The 20,497-nt window shown below is 41.8% G+C and overlaps 1 protein-coding gene across 6 annotated transcripts in view; it reads right to left on the bottom strand.

The window, feature by feature from the left end:
• Positions 1-20,497, bottom strand: part of PAK3 (p21 (RAC1) activated kinase 3) — a 199,028-nt gene that overhangs the window by 18,893 nt on the left and 159,638 nt on the right. For all 6 annotated transcript variants that reach the window (XM_073641130.1, XM_073641129.1, XM_073641131.1 and 3 more), the window contains 4 exons: positions 18,416-18,453; positions 15,981-16,109; positions 8,456-8,630; positions 4,564-4,627 (listed from right to left, as the gene is read on the bottom strand). In XM_073641130.1, the coding sequence (XP_073497231.1) occupies positions 4,564-4,627; positions 8,456-8,630; positions 15,981-16,109; positions 18,416-18,453 (406 nt within the window). The remainder of the gene's footprint in view (positions 1-4,563; positions 4,628-8,455; positions 8,631-15,980; positions 16,110-18,415; positions 18,454-20,497) is intronic.

The raw sequence follows: 20,497 nt of genomic DNA, 5'->3' as shown, positions 1-20,497 counted from the left end.
AGCTCCCTTAGTCTGTTTCAGTAGGCTCCACAATCATGGGGAAGACTGCTGACTTGACAAATGTCCAGAAGGCAGCCATTGACACACTCCACAAGGTCCCAGAGTTCCAATTTTCATTTGGAAATCAAGGTCCCAGAGTCTGGAGGAAGAGTGGAGAGGCCACAATCCAAGCTGCTTGAGGTCTAGTGTGAAGTTTCCACAATCAGTGATGGTTTGGGGAGCCATGTCATCTGCTGGTGTAGGTCCACTGTGTTTCATCAAGACCAAAGTCAGCGCAGCCGTCTACCAGGAAATTTTAGAGCACGTCATGCTTCCCTCTGCTGACAAGCTTTTTGGAGATGGAAATGTCATTCTCCAGCAGAACTTGGCCCCTGTCCACACTGCCAAAAGTACCAATACCTGGTTTACACACAACAGTATCACTGTGCTTGATTGGCCAGAAAACTCGCCTGACCATAACCCCATAGAGAATCTATGGGGTATTATCAAGAGGAAGATGAGAGACACCAGACCCAACAATGCAGACGAGCTGAAGGCTGCTATCAAAGTAACCTGGGCTTCCATAGCACCTCAGCAGTGCCACAGGCTGATCGCCTCCATGCCACGCCGCATTGATGCAGTAATTGGTGCAAAAGGAGCCCGACCAAGTATTGAGGGCATTTACTGAACATACATTTCAGTAGGCCAACATTTCAGATTTTAAAAACATTTTTCAAACTGGTGTTATAAAGTATTCTAATTTACTGAGATAATGACTTTTGTGTTTCCATTGGCTGTAAGCAATAATCATCAACATTAACAGAAATAAACACATGAAATAGATCACTCTGTTTGTAATGACGCTATATAATACATGAGTTTCACTTTTTGTATTGAAGAACTGAAACAAATTAACTTTGTGATGATATTCTAATTTTGTGAGATGCACCTGTACATACACACACCAGTATACTAGACAGCTGTGGTTCCTGAACGCTCACATACACATCATAGATGCAGATACACTGCACCTCCTCTGCGTCCAGTTTATTCTTTTTTGTGCTTTCTTCCTCTTCCCTAGGGGACGCCCTCTGAATCTTACTTTATGGTCAATGTAGCAAGTGGCAATTTCCAGTTACATAAAAATGTAAAAATGCAGATAGCCATCTGTTCCTGGCAGACAATATACAACCAGGGTCTTCCGCTTGTCTTTCTATGTGATATTGCTCCTTCCGTTCACTTGCGGAGTGTAATTTCCTGGCCGCACTGCAGCACAGATAAGAAGTCCGCCATCTCTCGGGATCATTACATTGCCTACGTCCGGGGATTTCCTTCATCTCAATGAGAACACCGGTAATCACACCAGACTGCGAGCATGCTGATGAATCTTGGCTTCATACAAACGTCTTCATGCGATAACTTCATTTGCTGTAAAACATGGCTTCCTCCACAACATACCAAGTGTCGGCTCGGTGCCTTGTTCCGGACTTTCTTGAACATGACATTACGGACTGGGATCTTTAATAACAAGCAGCCTATGGTTTATGGGCTGAGCATGCCTCGTATGCTGTGCGGTGCACATTTATGCCTCTGCTCGCCTGTGTCTCTGCTGCGCTTAATTTTTGGGAACAGACTGGATAAATAGGTTTTTGGATCAACACTAAATATACATCTTGGCCGTCTCTCAAAATCTGTATATGCGCTTCACCCTGCCAAGAAGCCCTGCACCGGGAAGGACAGAATAGAGAGCCTGTCTGCTGTCAGGTGAGGACGCAGGCAAGGCACAGCGTGGAGGCCGCAAGATTGATGAATCCTAATCTGCGAGCATCACCATCCGTCTGCAATTTCCAGAATGATAGCAGAATCAGAAGACGTCGGCAATTAAGGCTAATGTGTCCGGGTCATGTACAGGCCAACAAAGACTTCTCATGTCACGGTGTCATCACCACATTCTGAACTAACACATATCCTAGAATTTGGCACATATATATCCAGGATAATATTAGGTGAAACGGTGAAGACTTCTGATGTGTTCCCTGGCGCCGTTCCTCCCCGCACACTGGCTGACGTCCATCATGACACAGCACAGTACAGGCTGCGGCGAGGAGCAGTCTATAAATGGAAGCTCAACAACAGACTATTGTATAGCGGGCCGGTCAGCAAGGACGCCAGAGGGAACGTCATCTCACCGTCTCCGCAGCGCATTTATGTAGATGTGGAGACTGCACTGACTAGAATATAGAAGATTATGTAAAGGAACCAATATTTTAAGAAAGTAGCTCCCTAATACTTTTCTCAAAAGTGACACCAAAGTGGAGTTTCCCTGAAAGAAGACCTGTCACCACGTGAAGAGACCAGTTTTTGTTTTTCTTTTATTCCCACAGCTCCCCTGAGTGTTCAGTTTTGTTTTTTTTATAAATTCGCCATATGGTTCCTGAAATGGAGCCTTTTTATATAGTGCTAATTTTTATGATCTTTACCAAAGGGTCTGTGTTTACAGGGTAATAATACAGAGCAGCCTAAAGTCAAGACCCCAGAGAATTCTGTAGGCCACGTTCCTTAGTAAAGACAAAAAAAATTAGCACTAAGGTTCGTGCACACATTGAGTATTTGATTGCAGAAATCTCTGCAACGTTTCTGCATCTCTTGGCAGCAAAAATGCTGCAGAAACAACGCGTGTTTTTGATGCGTTTTTGTACAGCAATAAATGCTTTTTGGAGCTAAATTAAGATATTTGAAAAAAGAAACGTGGAACATCACTTTAACCCTTGGATTACCGTCGGACCTGGGGTGAGTATATTGGGTTTTGTCTGTTTTATTTCAAATAAAGTGTTTTAGTCTCAGTGTGTGTGTTTTTTTAACTCTTTGCTTACAGGTTTAGTAATGAGGGTGTCTGGCTGACACCTCTTCATTACTAAACCTAGGGCTAGGTGTCAGCGACACCCAATCCCATTACCCCAATGCAACTGCACCAAGGCATCAGGAAGAGTGTCAGAAGCGGCACTTCAAAATATGAAGTGCCATTTCTGGGGCAGCTGAGGGCTGGTATTTTTGGCCTAGGAAGGCGCCATCAGGCCAACATGTTCCCTGGCTATTAATAACAGCTCCTAGATATTTGGTTAGCCTTTACTGGCTAGATTGCAGGGGGACCCCAGAAAAAAATTGATGTAGGGCCCCCCTATAAAATCTATCCAGCAAAGGCTAACCAGACAGCTGTGGGCTGATATTAATAGCTAGGGAAGGGGCCATGGATACTAGCCCCCTCCAAGGCTAATATCAGCCCTCAGCCATCCCAGATATGGAGCATCAATAAGATTTGGCGCTTAGCCTTGCTCTTCCCACTGCCCTGATTCGGTGGCAAGTGGGGTAATAGGGTTGGGGTTCATGTCAACCTTGTATGGACAGCTCACATGAAGCCCAGGTTAGTAATGGAGAGGCATCTATAAGATGCCCCCATTACCAACCCCATAATAAACTTTTGAAACTAAACACACGGCCTGAAATAAATCCTTTATTTGAAATAAAAGTCCACGCGGATTTAATAGTTTATTTAGAGATAAAAAACACAGTATACTCACCTAACACCTAATACCTTGAAGCCATTGTCCCCTGTAAAAAAACAGAAAATAAAAAAACAACCTTATACTGACCTAATGCCCAATCCATTTGAAGCCATTGTCACCTGTAAAAATAAACAAACAAAAAAAAACCATTTCCCTCACCTGTCCGAAATGATGAAATACTCCCACGGCGATCGGATCATTTGTAGAACAGTCACTGTTCTACAGGACAGCAGGCTGATACTGACACAGGAGTGTAATCGCTCCTGTGTCAGTGAATAGCGCTGAGCTGTCATGAGAGAGGTCACAGGAGTTCATTACCTGATGAGCTCCAGTTACCTCACTTACGGCACCACTACTGCATGAGAATGTACTCACGCAGCGGCGGTGCCGAAAGTGAGATCACCGGTCCCCGGTTGGAGCTTCTCATTATAATTTTTCTGAACCACCAGAGCTTTTCGAAGAAAACTATACCTGGCGGCAATCTTACAGTAAGGCTTTGATTCATGCTTCCAGCGGTTTGGGCGGAATAAATCAGGTGACAGGTTCCCTTTAAATGGCCAGGATCAAAGTTCTCTGTCTGCTGCAGAAGGAGCATAGCTCTCCTACATGCATGACTGATTGCGGGAACAACTAGTTCATTGCACACACAGAATGCGGATTTAAGCTATTAAGATTAAAGACATTGATTTTTTTTATTACTTTCTAAACACAACATTATGTAGTTGTCTAAAACAGTATTTTTTAAACATTTCTTCCTGCTCCATCAGTGTAACTCTTTCATAGAATAAACCGCCCCTAGCTGCGACATCTCTCACTGCTCTCCCTCCTTATAGTGTTAGAGATAGCAGCATGATAAGAGAGATCAGTGGGAAAAGGAGGCATCAGCCAAGTCTTCAGGAAGAGCAGATCAAACAAACTGTAATGTAGGACGACTAGGGGAGATGTGGGAAATCACAAACTGCTCAGCTTTTTTCACCAATCATGGAAAACTATAAAAAAGTGAGAGTATTTGTGTACTCACCCTTGGCCAATTTTTTCAAACCGTGTGTACTTCTTTTTAGGATCCCCGACACTTACAATGCTTCCTGTGGAAACGCAATATAAAAATTAAAGTAATGCCTAAATGTAGAAATACAATCAATTTGAAATGTAAAGATATAGAATCAGAAAATCACACAAACAGCAATTTCACTTCTTCTTCCCCCAAAATTGCAATTCTTTATTAGCTGAATGTCCAACACATAAAACAATTCATTATCCCGCCACCGTTCACAAATTTATACTTGCAGAGTATAGCAGGATGGATTCTATTCGCAGTTAATATTTTTGATAGTTCCTAAAAGGGGTGGTACAAGATTAGAAAAAACATGGATTGCTTTTTTAAAAAAGGGTGCCACACCTGTTTAGTTTGATATATAGATTTCTTGGAAAAGACTTAGCAGGGATTTCAATGAATAAATTGCAAATTCTTCCCATTCTGGACTTAGGAGTCAAGTAGGTGGTCCTAATCAGGGACTGACTGCTACCTCTGTATGCACTGACAGATGGTTCATTGGCCCCCAATGCATAGAATGAGCTCTATAAAATGCTGACATACTGCACAAGAAATTTAAGCTGAGTGTTTTCCTTTAAACAAAGTATATCAATATATTATTTCACTAATCACCTAGTTTTTGTTGCAGGGGAAATGTTTCAAATATATATTTTTTTTTATTATCCATTGACTTACATATTAAAGAAAAAAAAAGTATATCAGAATTACAACTTAAAGGGAATATGTCAGCACGTTTGTTGCTCTGTAATCCAAGAGCAGCGGATGTAGGTTCGGAGACCCTGATTCCAGTGATGTGTCACTTACTGGGCTGCATGCTGTCATTGTGATACCATCCATGTTTTCTTTGCTGCAGTGGTAGCAGTGGTCAGAATACTAAGCCCTGTATACATCTGACCACACCAATAATTAGCAGCTTTCTGTGCACACTGTGCATAGGGAGAAAGCTGCTAATCAGTAATGGGGACGTGTTTGGACTAGGAGGTACGAGACACGGTCCTGTAGTGATAATTTCCTGCTGATAAAACATTGACTTTATTGAAACAGCAACATATAAAATAGTAAGTGACACATTGCTGGAATCAGGGTCTCTACTCCTACATTGTGCTGCTCTCAGATTAAGTAGCAAAAACCTGCTGACAGATTCATTTTCAAATCGGTACGCACCCTAGGAGCAGGGAGAAGGAAAAAAAAACCTTAAAAAGGTTATTGCAGTTTATTTACGGATATGATGCCTGTAATAACTATGTACTGTTTGCTTAATCTAATGAACTACCTCCGGATGTAGACTAATAATGTTTACACTGGACCTGTAGCTGATTTTTTGGCTGTGCTCAACTGCATACAGTATGTGATTAAATGAATGAATGTAAATCAAGGCGGTAAGTCAAGTTAGGCATTTGTAATTGTAAGGATGTGCTACCATCTCATAAGACCACAAAGAGATAAAAATGGGAAGAAAAAAAAAGAAAAAAAGAGCATCTGGAACGTAACTCGTCATTAAGGGCTCGTTCAGACAAGCATATTATACATCCGTGTGATGTCCATATGCAAAGATCGCAGACATACAGCACCCCATCCTCTGCATGTCACTGTTCACACAAACATTTTTACACACGGACCGATGGTCTGCACGTTCTAAAAAACCAAACAATAAAAAAAACAAAAACCTGCATACACTACTTTGATCCTTATTTCGGACCAGATTCGCCCATTATACGTCAATGGGTGTGTAAAAAGGGGTTACATACGGGTCACCATCCGTAATCATGCGAATTTCACAGATACATTACAATTATAAAGATAGAAAACTATTTGTGCTTTAATAAACTGCTCACATAAAAAAAAACTGAACATTTGGATGTTAAAAAAAGAATCACGTGGACGGCATTCGGAGACAATACGGATGACAAATCATCAGTTTTTTCTGGGTGTAAAACAAACGATTTTACATACACTCATGTGAACGCAGCCTTACACTGCTTAACAACCCTACAGGCACAATTTAAAAATATCACGGTTTAAAATAATAAATTAAGTGTAATTACAAAGTTTTTCTAGCCATTAAAAAAAAAAAAAAAAAAACACTGAAAATGGTCTCTGTACTTTCCCGCAGCTTATCACGGGTCGTCTTGTCAAGTGATCAGCTGCAAGAACGTACAGAGACTTCACATGAAGTATACCCATGCAAGCGCTGCAGCCAAACAGTGACTGGATGTAGTTTTCGTGGGCATGTGATCAACTGCAAGGACTGAGTGGCGGTGGAGCTGTAAGATTGTTATTACTATTCATTTTTATGGCAGGACAACTCCTTTAAATACTTTTCTTTGTGTGCCATCTATTTGCTTTTTGTTTTCTTTTTTTGCCACTTTCAGATCATTTAAATATGTTAAACTTTTAGCACTTTTGCATCATTTTATACATTTTTAAGAAATCAAATTACAAGTATTGCAACTGGTATCTTACTACAGTTGGTGACACAATGCATTCTTATCAGACAGATGACATGTTATTCAACTCCAATATAGAGTGACTGCGACGTATCTTATTCTACCTACTTTACAATCAATTTTTAAAGGTTTGACTTTTACGTCTGCCTACGGCTTCCCTGCGTATAAATAAAAGACAAATTAACAACCGTTATTAATACTAATGTAGTATGTGACTTAGCACCACACACTTGACAGCCACGAGTAACAAGGTGGCAATGCGGGAGCCATCTAATATGGTTTAGGCCGGGTTGTATGTTTTTTACATGTGTAAATGGATACTTTACGGACAGTGACCATATGGCATCTGGCTTTTTATTATGCCCATTGATTTTAATGGCAGAATCTGATCTGAAAATCGGATCATAGTGAATGCAGTTATTTTTTTTTACAAGTGGACCATATGCCCGTGTGTAGAAACTACCCGTGACTTGCAGCCTGTCTCTATATTCTCAGTTTTACATACAGACAGCACAAGGACATAAAATGTGCTTGGAAAACTTTAGCTTGGTCATTTAAGTAAAAGAAAAGAAAGTGTTGCTCATACGCGCTCCCCCCTGAATTCTCAGGCACTATTGTACCTGTTGTGCATGCAGATCTTGCTCAAGAACAGAGTGGCCAGGTACTGAAGAACTATCTTCAAAAAAGGGATATCCTGTATTATACACTATGGTATAACTGCTACTACTCTTATCCAGGACCAACAGCTACTACTCTTATCCGGGACCAACATATTGATAACCTATTAAATATATCATCAATATGAGATTAGATAGCATGCGGCACCGTGCACTCCCAGTGATCAGCGCACATGGCCTCTGGTAGTGAATGACAAGCGATGTACGGGATGGAGCACCGCAGCTCACTACATTGACTAGTGGCCACTCATGGGTACTGCACTTTATCACTTGAGATGGGGATGAACTTTACTCATCAGTGGACACTAAATAATGCACAGAGCAATGATTCCCCCTGTACGTCGATTATGTGCGGCCACTGCCAGAGCCGATATCATCTGATCTGTTGGGGTGCCAGGTCATCAGTATATTAGTTCCAGACAATCCCTTTAATAAAACTTTACCAATGTCTCATTTTATTTGCCAATACTGCGAATGACTGTTTAACACAACATTTTTTTTTCTTCCTTAGCTCACCCCATATACAGACCACAGGGACTCTACGTAGACATATCTGCAGAGTGCCCTGAGGGAGTTTGGAAAAACTACATTTAAATGCATTGTACAGAATTTTGCTGCAGGCTTTTGCAATGAAAACCTATACTTAATATGCAATATGTGAATACTTATAAAATGGTGCCATGTATTATGTTTTTCTATCAAGAGTGAACTATAAACATGAACTGGAAAACATACTTAATTTTTCCAGGATTTCTTCATCTGTCATCTTGGATTTTTTACGTTGTCGGTCGGTGTTCCTGTACAAAGTGCTCGTGCTTGAGTTTTCTGGCTGGGTGGTTACTGGGGAAGTCGAGGCCTCTTTAGCTGGTACAGGTACAGCTACTGGTTCAATGACAGACCGCGTATAAATCTGCAGGAAAGATAAAAATATGCATACTTGTTTGGATACAATAATAAATAAGTATTACATACACTGCCAATTTTGCAAGTTTTCCCACCTACAAAGAATGGAGAAGTCTGTAATTTATATCGCAGGTCACTTAAACTGAGAGGCAGAATCTTAGAAAAAATCCAGAAAATCACATTGTATGATTGTCACATAAGTAATTTGCATTTTATTGCATGAAATAAGTATTTCATCACCTACCAACCATAAAAAAAGCTAGCACTACGATCTGAAATGCCACCAATTGCCTGTGGACAATAATAAATGAGCCAGAAGCCTGAACCAGACCAGGCCTCCAGTCAGCCTGTATAAAACCAGACTGGTGGTGGCAGATAATCATTTTTCTTGGGTTATCATGAAGTTAGCAGTGATCATACGGAGGGTATATACATATATTCCATGTGTTAGAATACAGAGGTATATATACCATACGCTCACTGTTCATTTTCCAATAAGTGGCCTGTTAATGCAAACAGCCTGCAACCTCCTAAGTTAATCGTCGGCCAATCGTGTAATTGCCCGGACGATACGAGCAAGCAGAGAGCTGTTCGCTCAAGAGATCCCAGCGGGTGGTTCTGCGTCACCTTCCCGGGCTGCGATAATCTTGACAAACTGACAAATAGTCACCAACAACTATCAAATATGGAGAGTGAGACAACACATCCAGTGATATTAACTTATTAACCCATGCGACATTTCAGTACAAGTGAACTTTTCTCAAGCATAACCACAACAAGGAGAAATGTTACTCCTTAGAGCTCAGTCAAAAAGCCTCTCACCTAGCCAAATCAGGTCTCAAACTTTACACTGACGAGGGGAAATAGCCCGAAACACCGTGTTTGCAAATTGAGATTCTGATTTGACTTGGCTTTTATCTGAAGTCATATTGCAAGGCCGTTACAAGGTCGATAGTGACTTGTAGGTGTTGTGATCTGCTACAAGCACTAAGGAAAGACAGGAGATCTGTCCCTACAATAGAACTAAGCTAGATCCCTACGATGTAAAGGGGAACCTGATCCTGTGATAAGACCCGCTAAAGTCCTCAGCTAGTCTGAACGAAGACCTATAGATATGAGGGAGGGATCCCTACAAGAACTAGGGACTGGGAGAAAGATGGACACCTCCTAGCAGAAATTGTAGCAGTAAAAGACAAACAAACAACATAGAACATAGAGGTCAAAAAGACCTTGCTAAACTGACTGAGAAAGGTTACAAAGCACCTGGCTAGCTTAAGAGTAGAAATTACAATGAAGTCCAGCAAGGCCAGAAGGGCGGAGCAGGATAAAATAGGCAAAAAAGGTCATGTGACCAGCATAATAGAAAAAACCTAACAGGAGAGTTCTAACAGTACCCCCTCTTCAATGAGGATCCTCCGGATCCCCTAGGCCCAGGCTTATCAGGAAACCTCTTGTGAAACGCTCTGACAAGTCTGGAAGCAGAAACATCATCTGCCCTCACCCATGAGTTATCCTCGGGACCGAAACCCTTCCAAGCGACGAGATACTGCAAATTCCCTCTATGCCGTCTAGAATTAAGGATGCGGGAAATTTCATATTCCCCGTCCTCCACCACCGGAGGAACAGTGGCAGTGGCGTCTCTATCAGATACATAAGCTTTTTTCAATAGAGAAACAAGAAACACCGGATTAATCTTCCAGGAGGTAGGAACCTCCAACCTAACAGCAGATTGGTTAACTACCTGAAGCACCTTAAAGGGCCCTACAAACTTGGGACCCAATTTTTTAGAAGGAATCCTCAACAGCAGATTCTTAGAGGACAACCAAACCATGTCACCAACCGTAAACAAAACCTCTTGACGTTTCCTGTCAAGTACCTCTTAGATTTTTTGTTTGCCTCCTGAAGATTACCACGCACATCCGTCCAAACTCTCTCCAAATCACCGGAAAAACTCTCCTCCTCAGGCACAGCCGATAGCAATTTGGAGAATGACCCAAAAGACGGATGTCTCCCAGAACAACAAAAAAAAAGGCGAACACCCAGCAGAAGAGGATGTATGGTTGTTAAGAGCAAATTCAGCAAGCGGCAGAAACTCAGACCACCCCTCTTGATTGTCTGCCACAAAACAACGCAAGAACTGCTCAACATCCTGGTTCTTCCTTTCTGTCTGGCCATTAGACTCCGGATGATATCCAGATGAAAACGACAAATGAACTCCCAACCTGTCACAAAAGGCACGCCAAAAACGAGCCACGAACTGAGGTCCCCTATCAGAAACAATGTCAGTAGGAACACCATGGAGTCGGACAATCTCCTTGACAAAGGCCTTAGCGAGTGTCTTAGCGCAGGGCAGTTTGATGAAGGGAACCAAGTGACACATCTTGCTAAAACGGTCCACGACCACCCAGATGACCGTGAAACCTTCAGAGGGGGGAAGGTCAGTAATAAAGTCCATAGCTAGATGTGTCCAAGGTGCACTAGGAACCTCCAGAGGGCAAAGCAACCCCGCAGCAGGAGCATGCGAAGACTTGGATCTAGCACACACAGTACATTGGCGCACCCACTTAATGACTTCCTTCTGCCATCCAGGCCACCAAAAACTGCGACCCACAAGTCTCTTGGTCTCAGAAATTCCTGGATGACCTGCCAACCGAGACTCATGACACTCCACAAACAAATCTCTCCTAAAGGTCCTAGGCACAAACAACCTCCCATGGGGAGTGTTAGATGGGGCATTCTCCTGAGCTTTAAGAATCTCATCTTCCAAAACGGAGTCCAATGCAGCAATCACAACACCTTCTTGTAAAATGCTCTCCTCCTCCTCAGCACCGACCATGGGAGAAAAGCTGCGAGACAACGCATCAGCTTTAACATTCTTGGTACCCGGGATGTAAGTAACGGAAAAATTAAACCGCGAAAAAAAAAAAAGTGCCCACCTAGCCTGACGGGCATTCAAGCGCTTGGCAGTATCAAGATAGATCAGATTTTTATGATCAGTGAAAACATGAATGGGAAATTCAGCACCTTCCAAGAGATGACGCCAGTGTTCAAATGCGAGTTTAATCGCCAGCAATTCCCGATTACCGACATCGTAATTAAGTTCAGTCTCAGAAAATTTTTTTGAAAAAAAGGCACAGGGATGTACTCCATCCTTGTTTTCCTGAGACAACACCGCACCGACCCCCACCGAAGAAGCATCAACCTCAACCAAAAACGGCTTAGTCACATCAGGCTGCATAAGGATGGGGGCAGAGCTGAACCTCTCCTTTAGAAACACAAAAGCTTCAATGGCCTCATTAGTCCACTGAACCGCATTAGCACCTTTCCTGGTGAGATCGGTCAGTGGTTTAACAATAATAGAAAAATTTTTAATGAATTTTCTGTAATAATTGGCGAAACCCAAAAACCTCTGTATCGATTTCAAACCAATAGGCCTAGGCCATTCCTGCACAGCTTGAACTTTAACCGGATCCATCTCAAAACCTTCACTGGAGATAATGTAGCCCAAAAAACGAATTCTCTGTACAGCGAACTCACATTTCTCCAGCTTAGCAAAAAGCGAATTGTCAGTCAATAACTGCAATACCTCACGTACGCTCCTCCAATGAGACTCCAGGTCAGGCGAATAAATCAAAATGTCATCCAAATACACAACCACATTTTTGCCGATCAAAGGTCTAAGGATGTCATTAATAAGATTCTGAAAACATGCTGGTGCATTGGTAAGACCAAAAGGCATAACCAGATTCTCAAAATGACCCACAGGAGTGCTAAAAGCAGTCTTCCATTCATCACCCTCCTTCATGCGCAACAAATTGCATGCCCCCCGGAGATCAATTTTAGAGAACCACTTGGCCCCCACTAACTGGTTAAACAAATCAGGAATCAATGGCAGTGGGTAGGGATTACGTACAGTAATTTTATTAATCTCGCGAAAGTCCAGACAAGGACGTAAACCGCCGTCCTTTTTTTTTTACAAAAAAAAATCCAACAGCCACAGGTGACTTAGAGGGTCTGATATGATCGGCGGCCAAGCTCGTCTGTATGTATTCCTCCAAAGCCTTTCTCTCAGGAATAGTAAGATTAAACAAACGACTTTTAGGAAGAGTCGCTCCAGGGACAAATTCAATGGTACAATCATAGTCTCTATGGGGAGGCAAAATTTGCGACTCCTCCTCAGAAAAAACTTTCCAAAAATCCTGAATAGGTACAGGTAATTCCTCTTTATCCACAGCAGCAATGCGCCCGTTACAACACTTGTCATAACACTTAGGGCTCCAGGACTTAATTTCATTGGTAGACCAATCCAGTACAGGATTGTGCAATTTTAACCAGGGCAACCCCAAAACTACTGGAGAAGGCAAATTATTTAATACCACCAAATCCAAATTTTCTTGGTGAATACCATTAATAGTGAGGGGAAATTCATAAACCTTGTGAGTAACACATTTCAAGGGAGTGCCATCGACAGAAACCACGGCAATAGGGGATGACAAAGGTTTGGGTTTTAAATTAAGTTTTTCCAAGAATCCCCCATCAATCACATTCAGAGTTGAACCACAATCCACAAATACCCGAAATTCAATTAATTCTTCCTGAGCTGCAGTAGTAGCAGAAAGAAATGCACCCTTAGTGTTTAAACAGGCTATACGGGCATAACTGACCTTTTTTTTTTTCTTTGTTCATACGAAGCACACAGTTCTTAATGAAATGGTCAGATTTGCCGCAATAGAAGCACAAACCTTAAGAAAACCTGCGGTCTTTTTCCTGAGAGCGGGGTGACATCGCCCCAATCTCCATCGGCTCTCCAGTGTCAGTACAGACCCTCTCAAGACTCGTAGCTGACATGGCAGAGGATTTACTCTCATTAACCCTTGCACGCAGTCTCCTGTCCACCCGTATAGCTAATTGCATTGCCTCCTGCAAGTTTCCAGGTGTAGGATAAGCAATAAGCAGATCCTTAACCCTTTCACCTAGCCCCGCAAGAAACAAACTTTTCAGAGCTGAATCGTTCCACCACACCTGAGCAGACCACCGACGGAAGTGAGTACAATAATTTTCCACATTACCTGATCCCTGCCTCAAATGTCTCAATTCCGTCTCAGCTGATGAGACACGATCAGGATCATCATACAACAACCCCAAAGCAGAAAAAAAAACTATCCACTGATCTAAAGCACGGATCACTAGGTTGGAGAGAAAAGGCCCATCCTTGAGGTTCTTTGCGCAAAAGTGAAATTATGAACCCTATGCGCTGTGACTCATCACCAGAGGATCTGGGTCTCAAACGAAAATACAATAAACAAGCATTTTTAAAGGAAAAAAAATCTTGTTGTTCACCAAAAAATAAATCAGGCAATCGTACCTTTGGCTCCACAAAATGCGCTCCAGAACAGCTACTCACGTGTTGTTGGAGCTCGGCCACCTCCAGAGAGAGTCCCTGCAGGCGTTGAGCCAAATCCTGAACCGACACCATGATGGAAACTGGAGGTCTTTCCTTAGAGAAAATTTTTTGGGCTGGACTTACTGTTGTGATCTGCTACAAGCACTAAGGAAAGACAGGAGATCTGTCCCTACAATAGAACTAAGCTAGATCCCTACGATGTAACGGGGAACCTGATCCTGCGATCAGACCCGCTAAAGTCCTCAGCTAGTCTGAACGAAGACCTATAGATGTGAGGGAGGGATCCCTACAAGAACTAGGGACTGGGAGAAAGATGGACACCTCCTAGCAGAAACTGTAGCAGTAAAAGACAAACAAACAACATAGAACATAGAGGTCAAAAGACCTAGCTAAACTGACTGAGAAAGGTAACAAAGCACCTGGCTAGCTTAAGAGTAGAAATTACAATGAAGTCCAGCAAGGCCAGAAGGGAGGAGCAGGATTAAATAGGCAAAAACGGTCATGTGACCAGCATAATAGAAAAAACCTAACAGGAGAGTTCTAACAGTAGGATTGCTGCTTCCAACAGGTGGCGCTGTAGAGTTCTAGTCCTCTTCCTCTCTGAAGAGGCAATTTGCATACATAAAGCAACAGTAACCAGTATTTATCCAGGCGTTAACAATCAGTAATTACATCATCATTGTGTCATTAAACAGGGAAAAGTGTCAACCACAGTGATCGCTCATTAGATCAGCATTCTGAATGTTATGTATCACTTTAATAAGCATAGCACAAAACATTTCAGATGTTTGAGGAAAGATCACTGGAGTTGAATGATCGCATGGGTTAATATAAAGGTTCATTTCACTGGATGTGCTACTTCACTCTCCATATTTGTTGGGGACAGCTGGATCAATTCCATAGAGATGTTCAGTGCACCCCTTTGTCAAATGTACCAGCGCTGCCGCTTTTCCACTAGCTATTCTTGATAGGACGTATGCATTTAACATCTTGGGATATGTCAATAAAGGATTGACACCTTTCTCTGTATAGCTTGGATTTATCACACAATTATATAAAATACATTAAATAGACCAATTCACAATTCTGTAGCGTGTAAGATTTTCATATAAGAGTGGTTATTGATCCGCTGAGCTGGAATTACATGTTATGCTGTCTGACCACATTAGATTAGTTTACATTAAATAAAAAAGGGATTGTCTAGAAAAATAAATTATTACTTCTTGTACCTTAATCTATTACTGTGGCTTAAAGTATTATATAGGCATTTTAAAACAGCTGAGCAAACCCTCACAATAATGCATTTTGGGTATTAGGAGCCGATCAGATGCTAGAGAGGAGCTCCCAGCAGATCCTCCTCCTGCCAGAGCTGAAAGCAGCATTCTGCTCTGATGTCTTGTCAGTATCTATTCATAACAACTTGCTGCTAAAGGAGAGCTGGACTCAACTACACTCCAACATTGATATGGCAAAGCGAAGAAAGAAAAGTCCTGGAATTATGGAAATCACAGGAAGAAAAGGAATGTTAAGGACATGTAAATGATGAAAAAAAAATCTAAAACAAAACAAAAAAAAACTTCTCAAATTGTTCAGTATCAAATATGGGCAGAAATACCTGTACTTACATGCCTTGGCTGCTATAAAAAAAAAACAATTTTTCCTGAAACAACAGGACGTTACAGAGTCTAAAAAAGCCCCAGTAGCCAGTGTGAAAATTGCATGATTTGTATTTTTTATTTACTTTATAAAGATTGTGATCTAAGAAAAATAAGCATTACCAAAAATATTAAAAAATAAATTTAAAATAAGAATCTGATTTCAACAACAGGTCATTTTCAGATGGCAAATTTCCTTTAAAAGCAGAGATGGGAATAACCGTTTAACAGTAATCTTGTACGTGATGGCTTAGACTTGGAGCTACAAGTATAGTATTTTTTTTTTTTGCATTCTTACAGATTTTGTGTGTTCAGGGCGTGGGGCTATCACAGGTGGAGGCTCATCCTCCTCTTCCTCCTCCTCTTCTTCATCTTCCTCCTCGGAGACGGGAGGCGCTAGAGGGGGCTCGGATGCAGTCTTTGTGTTCTGGAATAGAAGTGATAAAATAAAGAGGTCACCATGTTATTCTCGTTACTTCTGGCTGCGACCAAGTAAACAAAGCAATAAAAACCCAACACCTTCCCTGCCCTCCTCTAAAAATACTAGCAGTCGGATGACATTTCCTTAAAAAGTACCTGTCATGAAATTCTTAAAGGGAACCTGTCACCTTATCCATGCAGAATAATCTGCAAAGCATCATGCTATTGAGCAGGAGGAAAGGAGGAGATTGATATATAGTTTAATGGAAACTATTTAGTATAAATCCTGTTTTATTCTTTTAAACCCTTGCTCATTTTGGACTATCGAGTCCAAGAGGTGGTCCTTACCAGTGGGTGACCGCTTTCTTTGTATAAGTGTGCATACAGAGAGAGAGAGGTCATTTATTAGGTCTGCCCACTTGACTAAAAATTCCAATGTAAACAGATATATAGATGGGTCTGCATGGACAATGCAATGTGGCAGGTTCCCTTTAATATAAGGCATAAGACTGTAAAGGGGTGCTTAACAGGGATGAGCGAGCATGCTCAATACTTGGGCTTTCTCCACATGTTTAGCGGCAGTGTATCAGCCACGATACATGCGGCCGCAGCTACATGAGCATTTGACTCGAGCACTCCGGCTCCTGTAGCAGAACCAGAGCATGCTCGGATAACTCCATATTCAAGCATGCTGGCTCATCCCTAGTGTTTAATACATTACCCATATCAGTACTGCTATAGGGACGCCTGTACATACATCGTGTGCCTTCGATCTCGTACGGAGACATTTTTTAATGCATCAGAATGCAAAACAAAATTGTAGCATTCACCATTAGACTGTGGGGCTATGCTCCCCTCCATATGGCGGCACTAGAGTAATGCAATATAGTAAAATCAGTTTTTTTAATTCTCTTCATCTGACCCAAGATTGGTTGTAGAGAGATACTCCTGCACACTGGGCACACTTGTCAATGCAGCCTTTCAACACCTAAAGTATCGCACACGGTTCCAGCCATAAAATAGGACCAGAACACCATACTCCCTAAACATTGTATAGCTGCCAGAGCAACTGTGCCGTCAGGAGAGCAGGAGCAGCACTCCGCGCCCAATGTCAGAGCCAACACAATGCAAACAAAAAAAAGGGGGGGAATCACAAACTGGGTGTGGGTAGTAAGCGCTGAGCTGCATGAACATGAAGGCCTACTGATGTATGTGAAGCTGTTAAACGGATTGCTTACCAGGGATGGAGAGATGGCGGTGAGGTAACAAAACCTTTTTGTTTGCATTGTGCTCTTCTGCCAAATTTTGGGCCACTGTGCTCTGATGCATTGATTTTCAATGTCTCTTGATTAGCTACTCACGTACTTGTGAGACACTTCAGGCTATTTGGGCATAGTGCAATAATGGGATTTTGGGAACATATGCATTTCTGACATGGTGTTTTTATGTATGCATTGCTTAGAGATTGCATGCTTATATTACTTGCCCCTGTTAATAGCCCTATCATAGGGCTAGATACATTTGTATGTATTTTGCCTTGCTTCCACCTTCTATACTGTCTCCTTTTTACTGTTTTTCAGAATAGATATCTAATAAAATTATTTTGTACGTATATACCAGTTTATCTGTCTTATTCTCCTACTTATTCTAATATAGTGACAGTTAGTTATCTAGTTGCTAGTGGTTGGAACCATGGATACCTAAGGTCCTGCAATGTCTGCACATGAGGAAAGACATAGCGAATCAGAGAAACTATACTACATTTCTAATTGGAGGTATTTGGTAATATTATTATTATTACACTTACTACATATTGGGATAGGATCTTGAGATGGGAATACCCCTTTAAGTTGCTATCTGGCAAGTACAACTAACAGGTGATTATTCAAAAAACTCCTGAGTAATCAGAGCAAATCTTACAGCTAATAAAGTGCCTGCCAGGTTATTCTGACATTACTATATTTTTGTCAGTATTTGTAAGGCAAAAATAGGAGCAGGTATAAAACACAAAAGAGGTGCAAATCTTTTAATTATACTTTTTCACTTCAGATTTTGGCTTAACAAATACTTATCCAGATATATGCAAGTGATTGTGGCGTTTTTAAATTTTGTCTCACGCAGTTTCTTTTTTGCCTCCTTCTGGTGCATCCATAGCGTATAATGGATCATACTTGTACCAAGACTATACTCTTTTGGGATACGTCTGGGTATTATGACCTAACCACACTGTTCAAAACAAGGGGGTCCTGAAAAATTAACTGTATACGTTTACTGCCATCACCTATAAAATAGAGAATATTGTAGTATTCTTACCAAAGAGTGAGCAGCGATATATCCATGTGCGCTTTTATCTGCAATATGAAAAAAGAAAAATAAACCCGTCAGATGTAAAATATAACCTGGTATCAGACGTATCACTAACATGTCCAGTAATCTTCAATACGTCTGTGAAAGTACAGCCTTCTTAGTGGATACGTATTCCAAAAAAACAGTTCATATCAGTAAAAGAATTGTAAAAATCAATGTAATTGAAGAGATGATGGCGGAAGAGACACACACTTCATTGTATATATCAGCCTCAGTACGGGAACTAAACTATGGCATTGGGGCAATTAAAGAGGTTTTTCCAGTTGTAGAAAATCCGTCCCCAGGCGCATATTTTTAAAAAAACAACTGCACGGTGTGTTATTGTCTGCAGCGCTGACATCACGTTGACAGCGCTGCAGTCAATTACTGAGCACATGCCGTCAACTCCGGCGTAGCTGCTGAGCGCACTCAGCATTATGACCGTACTGCAAACAACAGGTTCAGTGAGCAATGGAGGAGACTCGGCGCTGGACCTGAGAAGGGGAAGTAATGCACAGGTTTTTTTAAATAAGAAATGAAAACGGGAACAATGGTTTTATGCGCTATATCAAGGATTGACAAATGTCATTTCTTGATGCGCTTCTGACCCAAAGTTGACTTTCACAGAGAGAAGCAGCCCTTGCAGAATAGATCAGCTTTTAATCACATTATCACAGATCTGCTGCTCTCACCGCCCATCCTGTGATTTTTTATTCCTGCTGACGTCTCCCCCCAATGTATAGGGTTTAATAAGTGATGACATGTACATGAGCAGTATGAAGCGTAGCTGAGCCAGGGAGTACGACTGAGGGGTCTTCACTTATGATGACCCATACTTTGAAGTAAGGCCAGTTCAGGGGAAAAAATAAGTGTATGATGTACGCGCATCTGACTGACAAGTCCCAAGAAGAAGGGATCGAAAACAGATGAGCCATGAGGTTAAAGGTATATTTTAAAAATACACACCAAAGACATAAAAAAAAATTAAGTCACAAATTGGTCTCTTATACAAGATAGGATCCATTACACAATTTATATACTTGGTCACTATGCTTTTTTTTATTTTTTTAGATGTTCTTTACTTAATTTTGTTTAATGGGGAATGGTACAGGATGTGCTAGTGTAATTAATATTATTTTTCATAAATTCTTTTGCATTTTAATCAAATCAAAACTAACTTTGCATTTGTATTATAATGTTATTCTGTCCCTCTGTCATAGTATGACAGCTCATACTGTATATAAGGATACTCATACTGTATATAGGGGGATGTGTGGGGGTTCATACCATGTATAGAGGGTGCTGTTTGTGGGACCATACTATATATATGGGGCTGTGTGTTGACCTCATGCTGTATATAGGTGGGCTGTGTGGGATCATACTGTATATAGGGAAGTTTTGTGTGGGATCATACTGTAAATAGGGGGCTGTGTGGACTCATACTGTATATGCTGTACATAGGAGGGCTGTGTGGTCTCATACTTTTAATAGGGGGTGCTGTGTGTGGATAATCTATAATATAATCGTAGATGCGCCCCTCTGTCCGAAGCCTTATAGACTGCACAAGCACGATGCACCTGCACAGTCTGGCTCCAGACAGAAGACCGCATCGAGAAGTTACAGGTAAGAGGAGTGTATGGCGCTGGAGATCGCGGTATGCGTAGGCACTGAACGCATACCTCGATCTCTGGCGCCATACTTCCATACTTACCTGACCCAGAGGAGTGTTGACGCGGCGCCTCTGTTCTGACCGGAGACCGGGGCAGGAGTGAGGCGTCGGAATCGGCACATGCACATTTTACTGAAGACACATTTGCAGTGTGTCTTCAGCAAAATGGCGCCGGACAGCACGGTATGGGCACGCGCGTACTCCGGCGCCACTCTCCTCCCCAGTCCTCTGGCAGAAGGGGACGCAGTGCTGGAGAACAGGGAAGAAAGGTGAGTAGAAGTGTTTGTTTTTTTGTGTGTGCAGTGTGATAGGGATGAGGGGTACCATGCATACCAGGATAGGGATGAGGGGGTGCCATGCATACCAGGATTGGGGGATGA

The sequence above is a fragment of the Phyllobates terribilis genome, unplaced genomic scaffold, assembly GCF_046119375.1.
Source record: "Phyllobates terribilis strain yellow unplaced genomic scaffold, ASM4611937v1 Scaffold_7__3_contigs__length_470593459, whole genome shotgun sequence".
Classification (NCBI taxonomy): domain Eukaryota; kingdom Metazoa; phylum Chordata; class Amphibia; order Anura; family Dendrobatidae; genus Phyllobates; species Phyllobates terribilis.
This window is presented reverse-complemented; position numbering and strand designations above follow the sequence as displayed.